This window comes from Octodon degus, unplaced genomic scaffold (assembly GCF_000260255.1).
Source record: "Octodon degus isolate 3935 unplaced genomic scaffold, OctDeg1.0 scaffold00138, whole genome shotgun sequence".
In the NCBI taxonomy this organism is placed as follows: domain Eukaryota; kingdom Metazoa; phylum Chordata; class Mammalia; order Rodentia; family Octodontidae; genus Octodon; species Octodon degus.
This window is the reverse complement of record NW_004524714.1, coordinates 2,665,022-2,671,834: the sequence shown is the minus strand read 5'-3', so window position 1 is coordinate 2,671,834 and position 6,813 is coordinate 2,665,022. Positions and strand designations below refer to the sequence as shown.

Below are 6,813 nucleotides of genomic sequence, written 5' to 3'. Positions count from 1 at the left end.
ATATCTAGCCCTTTTTAAAAAAATTACTTTGAGATAGAGTCCTGCTAAATCACTGCCCAGGTTGTACTCAGCTTTGGCTCCTCCTCCCTCAGCCTCCCAGACTGCTGGGATTATAGGTGTGTGCTACCACACCTAACCCACATGACTTTTTTTTTTTTTTTCCTTTGATAATGGTCTCACTGTGCAGTTCAGCCTAGCCTTGAGCTCACTTTGCAGCCCAGGCTGGCCTCAAACTCTCAGCCGTCCTCCTGCCTCAGCCTCCCATGTGCTGGGATTACAGGCGTGAGCCACCATGTCCGGCTTACATGACTTTTTGAGGGAAGTTGGCAAAGGACGTGAGGGAGAGGAGCTAGCACATCTTCCAGAAGACATGGTCATCGCCAGCAGCAGCAGCAGCAGCTGCCGCTGTCCTTAATGTTATCTGCGAGGCAGGGAACAGGAGCTGACCCTTCAGTTACCAGCGCCATGGCACCTTCCTGTTTGCCTGTGGGGACGGTGCTGGTTGGTGTTTTGGCTCTTGGTACCCTTGGCCATTTCCTGAGGGACCTTCACATCCTTTTACACATGGCAGTGTCTCGCGCCAAGGGAGAAGGCTAACAACAGGGCTTACCTGGGTGGCTCTCGGAGCCCTGTGTGGAGAGGCGCAGCCAGCTCATGGGAGTGGGGTTTGCCCAATGAATGGGTGGAATTTTTTCCTAGAATAAGAATGGAACAGCTGATGGCCATCACCCAGGAGGAAACAGAGAACCTGCGGCAGCGGGAGATCGCCTGTGAGTCTCGGGACGGGTGGACGAGGGCCCTAAAAGGGTGCTTGGCTGTGGGTGGTAGGTGGCGGCCCTCTCCCTATTGGGCACCCATAGCGGAGCCTGGGCTTCCAGAGAGGTGAAGCTCGGCTTCACAGCCCCAGGGAGGACACCCGCCCGGTCTCCCTGGGACATGGCCGCTCATTTCCTGAGCCTTAGTTTTCTTATCTGTAGAATCAGGAAGCTGGGCCTGGTGACACATACCTGTAATCCCAGCGCTCAGGAGGCTGAGGCAGGAGGATCACTGTGAGTTCAAGGCCAGGCTGGGCTACAGAGTGAGTTCAGTGCTGGCCTGGATGACATAGCGGGACCCTCTTTGAAAACAAACAAACCATTCACAAAGGTGTTTGAGCAAGAATGTTCATTGAAGCCCCATTTAGTAAGTTTTCTTAAAATGTCCAACTCCTTGGAATAGAAGATCATCTAAGTAGATGTTGGTTATCTGGGTACCAAAGTCCCCTGCAGCCATTACTGTCGCGTCATCCTGCTGACATGAGTACATGGTCATAAAAAATGAAGGGAACAGTGTTTAGTATGATAGCATTTTAATTCCTTTTATTACTTATTGATTATCTATGTATTATTTTTCATTTTTTGAGACAGGCCCTTAGTGTGCAGTATAGGCTTTGCTTAAACTTATTAGATAGCCCAGCTGGCCTCAAACTCAAAAGACCTTCCTGCCTCAGCCTTCCAAGTACTGGGATGATAGGCATGCACCATATAGCTACCCTTTGCCCTTCTTATTTTGAGCACACCCTGTGAATCCTTGCTTTTGATTCTTTCATACTAATCTTTCAAAATCCATAGTCTTTCATAATTCCTAAATGTGGATGGGAAGACTATGTGTCAAAACAGTATTTCTCGATGACACTATTGTAGAAGATTTTGTGCATGCTGTTCAGTGTTTATGATTGCCAGTCTTCAGGTGTAGTGACGCATTCCTGTAATCCCAGTGCTCGGGAGGCCAAGGTAGGAGACTCCCTGGGTTCAAGGCCAGCTGCTGTTCTGTGAGCCCGGCTGTCAGGCAGGTGCGGGCAGAGCCTCGAGGCCTGTCCTGGGTTCTCAGCGCTCCCACCCATGTCCGCAGCCGCCATGCAGCAGATGCTGACAGAGAGCTGCAAAAGCCGGCTCATCCAGACGGCCTATGAGTCCCAGAGGCAGAGCCTGGTCCAGCAGGCCTGTTCCAGGTAAGGTAAGGAAGACGAGTCCCAGGCGAGGACTTGGGGGTGCTGCTGTGGGCCCCAGACGGGTGAGAGCTGGAAGCTGGAACCCCCTACCTGGGCCACCCTGGCCTCCACACTGCAGGGACACGAGGTGCCTGGCCTTCCTCGTTTCTCTAGCTAGACCCTGGGTGTCGGTGTGGGTCAGTGACAAAGCGATGGCAGTCATTCCCATTTATGGGAGCTGGTACTGGGGACCGAACCCCGGGCCTTCCCACTGAGCTGCGTCACCATGGGTCTCACTAAGTTGCTGATGCCTGCCCAGTCGGGGCTTACATTTATGCTCCTCCTGCCTCAGCCTCGCAGAGCGGTGGGGTTACACGTATGGGCCACCATATCCAGCTCCTTTTTAAATTTTTAACTTTAAAACCGTCTTGTTAAGTCACTAAATTGCCGAGTATGGGCTCAAACTTTTGATCTTCTTGCCTTAGCTTTGTAGAATGCCGGGATTACCAATGTGCGCCCCTACCCCTGCCCTGAGCCTTAAATATTTCTTATCAGAAAAATCCAGAAGCCACCTACAGAAGTATTAGGGGCGTGATGAGTGTAGCTGTGCCACCTCCGGCCCGGCACGTGGCTATCAGCAAGGGAAAAAGCAAGCCTGGGCCAGGGAGAATCCACAGCCTTGTTCTGGAGGGCTGGGCACAAGTCACCATGCCCATCCCAGCTGGCTAAGGGGCTCACAGGTCGAGAACATTCTCTCCTGCTGCAGAGGGACTTCAGGAGCTGGCTGATGGGCCAGGAGGTTCTCTGTGCATGCTTCCACCCTGCCACCCTCTTTCTGAGTCTGTGAGACTCATACAAACTCTACAAGAGTCCTAGTCCCCATGGTAGCTTCATCAGTATCGTAGGGTTTTTGTTTTTTTGAGAGTGTCTTGCTGTGCAATCCAGGCTGACCTTGAACTCGCTGTGCTACCTGTAGCTCCTGGTGATTATCCTGCCTCAGCCTTCTGAGAGCTGGGGTGACAGGTGTGCGCCACTATGCCCAGCTCCCGTCAGCGCTGTTGAGTGAATAAACAGTCACGTGGTCTCCTCCGAGGCAGCCAAACACAACCGTAGCAGCTCTGGCCCAGGCAAGTTGCAGAGTACGTGTGCTGTCTCTCTGCAGCATGGCTGAGATGGACGAGCGGTTCCAACAGATCCTGTCATGGCAGCAGATGGACCAGAACAAAGCCATCAGCCAGATCCTGCAGGAGGTGAGCCCTGTCCCCAGCAGCACAGTGACCCCAGGAGGCTTCTTGGCTTTAGGGTATGGGAACCACGGGGGCCAGAGGGCAGGGAGAGCACAGAGGGCCTCTGGTCACAGGATGCAACCTGGGTGGGCTTCTGCCCCTCTCCTCTCAGGCCACTGCTCTCCCCTCTGCCCTTTGCCGGCCTCCCCCTGAGCCCACACCTTGCAGGTACTGGGAGACCCTGGAGCAGCGCAGTGACCTACAACGGCGACCTTGGTTATCCCTTCGATTCTTTGGGTCTCACTGCATAGTTCAGGCTGGCCTTGAGCTCACGGGTCTTCCCCTTAAGGCATATTTTAGGGAGATCTTGTTTCCCCAGCTAGTCTGGGGAGAAAGCCAGAGAGGGGATTTGCACCAAGCAGCCCAAATGTGGTCGTCTTGCAGAGCTCGATGCAGAAGGCAGCCTTCGAGGCCCTGCAGGTGAAGAGAGACCGCATGCACCAGCAGATCAGGAACCAGGTGAGGGACGGGCCGGGCATGGGCCTGCCTTGCAGGGCTGCCTCCTGGGGTGGCCGCCAGGGAGGCTGGAATCTGCGCACCGAAGGCTTTGCTTTCAGGGCTGCTGGTGGTTCCTCCCAGCCCGGCCAGAGTCCCACCCAGTGAGTGTGGCCCGTGCTCACCGTTTCCATGATACTGGGGCCAGGGCCAGGGCAGTGCTGGTGTGTGGCCTTCAACACTCAGGCGGTGACTGCCCAGCAGGGCTCCCTCACGGGGTCCCGGGCCCACAGCAGCTCAGGCTGGACAGGAGCTTCTTGGGGGCAGGTTGGATCCTCCCTGGGCTGGGCAGGGCCACCCAGCCCCTGCTCAGGCCCTGACATCTGCCATGGGGCAACCCTGGCCTGGGAGGAGGGGCTGCGCTCCTGTCCAGACCCTGCTGTGGCCTGAGGCGCTGTCTGTGTCACGTGGGGCTGGTGGTTGGAGGCCGCGTGCTTTCAGGGTGTGGGAAGGCTCGTGGCATTATATCCAACACACTCTGATTCCATATTGTTGCATGGGTTTTTTTAATTTGTTTTTTTTCTTTTTGACCACAGCCAACTTGCCTTTTTATTTCCCTCTTTAATTTCAATCCCACCTTGCCAGACATGAAGCTCATTCCTCTGACCAGGGGCTGATAGGGTCAGAGGGATTCAGGGAGAGAAGAAGGCTGGGGGAAGAGGGTAGGAAAGTCACTGGCTGTGGGCTGTGACCCCCGGACAGCCTGAGAGCTAGGGCTGACCCCCCAGACCAGCTCTTGCCTTCTGCACCCAGAACCAGGGCTTCCCTGGGGACTCTCTCCCTTCCCCACTGTGTCCTTGCTCAAGTCGCTTCATCTCAGTGAGCCTCAGTTTCCCTGTCCCTATAATGGAGACAGCGATACTGCCTAAAGCCAGAGGGAGAACTAATGAAGCATACAGACAGAGCCGGGTGCAGTGGTTCTCATCATAGTCCCTGTACCCAGGAGGCTGAGGCAGGAGGAGTGCTGTGAGGCTCAAGGCCGGCCTGGGCTATGTAGTGAGGCCCGCACGGGTCCAGCACTCTGTAGGTGCCAGTAAATGACCGCTGCTGCTGTTAATGCTCAGTTCTTTTCATGCCCCTCTGCTGCCTGAGAGAGCGTCCTAGAGGCAGCCTGTGAATCCAGCAGGCAGCAGCTCCGTAGTAACCCTGGGACTGTCCCTCTCTGTCCCTGGTCCTCAAAGGGGGCCTCTCTTTATCGATGCCTGTCAGAATGCCTGCTTGTAGACAATCTGGTGTCTGCTCTTTGTGGGTATGACTGATGCAGAGAAGTCTGTCCGAGTTCCCAGGTGTCTGGGGTCCTGGAATGGCAGGTGCTTTTTCCATCCACCTTGCAAGGGTCCCAGGCCCACAGGGTCCCCTTAGTCCAGAGCCTCCCCAAAAAGTTTTCTTAGACCCCACCCAGCTGTCAGGGGGCAGCAGCAGCGGCAAAACGGAGCCACGGTCAGTGTGAATAAAACCCCCGTCTCGTCTTCTGTTTAGATTAGGTTAATAGAAACTGAGTTATTGCAGCTGACACAGCTGGAGTTAAAGAGGAAGTCCCTGGACACTGAGGCACTGCAGGTACGTAGGGCTCCCTGGCTGCTGCCCACCCTCCCCACCCCATCCTCCAGCAGCTGCTCAGGGCCCCCCAGGACTGGGGTCCTCCATCACGCAGACAGGGCAGGCGCCAGTGCCCGGAAGGACGGCGCTAGGGAGAGGGTCAGAGGAAGGAGGGCTTCACTGCCGAGGCCCCCTCTTCCTACCTGGTCTCCCCTCCATCTCTCATCTCCTCTGTGGGACATGCTGGCCGCCAAGTTCCTCCGCCTTAAGCCATGCTTCTGGGCTGCTGGTTGCACCCCTGGGCTGATGTCTCCGCAGAAGGACCTTTTGGAGACCACAAGGATATGTGGAAGGGAAGGGTGGCAGTGTCTCAATGGGGCAGGTCCTGGTCACAGGCACATAAAGATAACAGCCTGGACCTAGCTGTATGGCCTTGGCAGGTGGAGGAAGTGGCCTTCTCCGGACCTTGGACCCCCCCAGATGCACGCCAAGGGCGGCATAGTACGGTCAGTTTTGAGGACAGGCACCATGCCAGGCTTTGAGCCAAGCCTCTGTTGCTGTCCCCATTCAGGGGGTCTCTATGTGGGCAAAAATGCTTTGGCCTGGGTTGTGCTGTCACACACGTGTGACCTCAGGTGCTACTTCCCTTCACGGGGTAGACAAAATCAGGGAGCCTGTGTCATCAGACAGTTGGAGAAGGGGAAGTGACGCAGACCCTCGATGAGCTGCAGAACAGTCTTCAGAGATGAGGGGCTAGGGTTACCCAGAGGCTGCCCAGACCAGCCAGAGGTTGAGGCCTTGTGGGGTGAGAGGGCAGGTAGCCATGGACACCAGCGTGGACTCCACCTGCATGGACCCCACCTGCGTGGGGCTCCGTTCCAGCCCTCCCTGCTGTGCGCTTCTGCCCTTGTGACATGTGGTCACTGAGACGCTGCTTGGCATTTCTTTTGTTTGATGTTTCTCACCACTCCATTGTCATCAGCCACGAAGATACTATGCCTGGTGCATGGAGGGGTGATGTCGGCCCTGGAGGAAGTGGGCAGGGTGTTGAGGCAGTGGGGCCTCTGGGCCTTGTTCTCCAACAGCCTAGTGGCGCAGGCAGAGCTGAGAACCGAGTGAGCGCGACCCTGGGCTGTGCCTCTCTCGGGCCTGCCACTGCGCATGCGCTCTGGGCTGTGCAGCGCTCACAGCGGCCCTGGGGGGGGTCTTGTGTTGCAGGAGGTGGTCTCGGAGCAGCGCTGGGTGCTCAGCTCCCTGCTCCAGCAGCTGCTCAAAGAGAAGAAGCAGCGTGAGGAAGAACTCAGGGAACTCCTGGTACGTGCTCGGCCTCGGGTGGGCGCAGGTCGCAGTTCTGGAGTTTCACTTGAGTTAACTACTGTTCATGTTCAGATGTGTGTTTTAAACACTGTGATGTCATTTTTTTAGGTATTTGTATGTCTCCTTTTCCCCCATAGTGGAGATCAAACTCAGGGACATTCTACCGCTGAATTTTATCCCTAGCCTTTTTTTTTTTTTTTTTTTTTT

General features: G+C 55.6%; 1 protein-coding gene across 10 annotated transcripts in view; it reads left to right on the top strand.

Moving 5' to 3' along the window:
* Lrsam1 (leucine rich repeat and sterile alpha motif containing 1) overlaps positions 1 to 6,813 on the top strand; it is a 31,431-nt gene that overhangs the window by 17,241 nt on the left and 7,377 nt on the right. For all 10 annotated transcript variants that reach the window (XM_004641550.2, XM_023701645.1, XM_023701644.1 and 7 more), the window contains 6 exons: positions 700 to 770; positions 1,891 to 1,990; positions 3,132 to 3,219; positions 3,640 to 3,714; positions 5,230 to 5,310; positions 6,508 to 6,603. In XM_004641550.2, the coding sequence (XP_004641607.1) occupies positions 700 to 770; positions 1,891 to 1,990; positions 3,132 to 3,219; positions 3,640 to 3,714; positions 5,230 to 5,310; positions 6,508 to 6,603 (511 nt within the window). The remainder of the gene's footprint in view (positions 1 to 699; positions 771 to 1,890; positions 1,991 to 3,131; positions 3,220 to 3,639; positions 3,715 to 5,229; positions 5,311 to 6,507; positions 6,604 to 6,813) is intronic.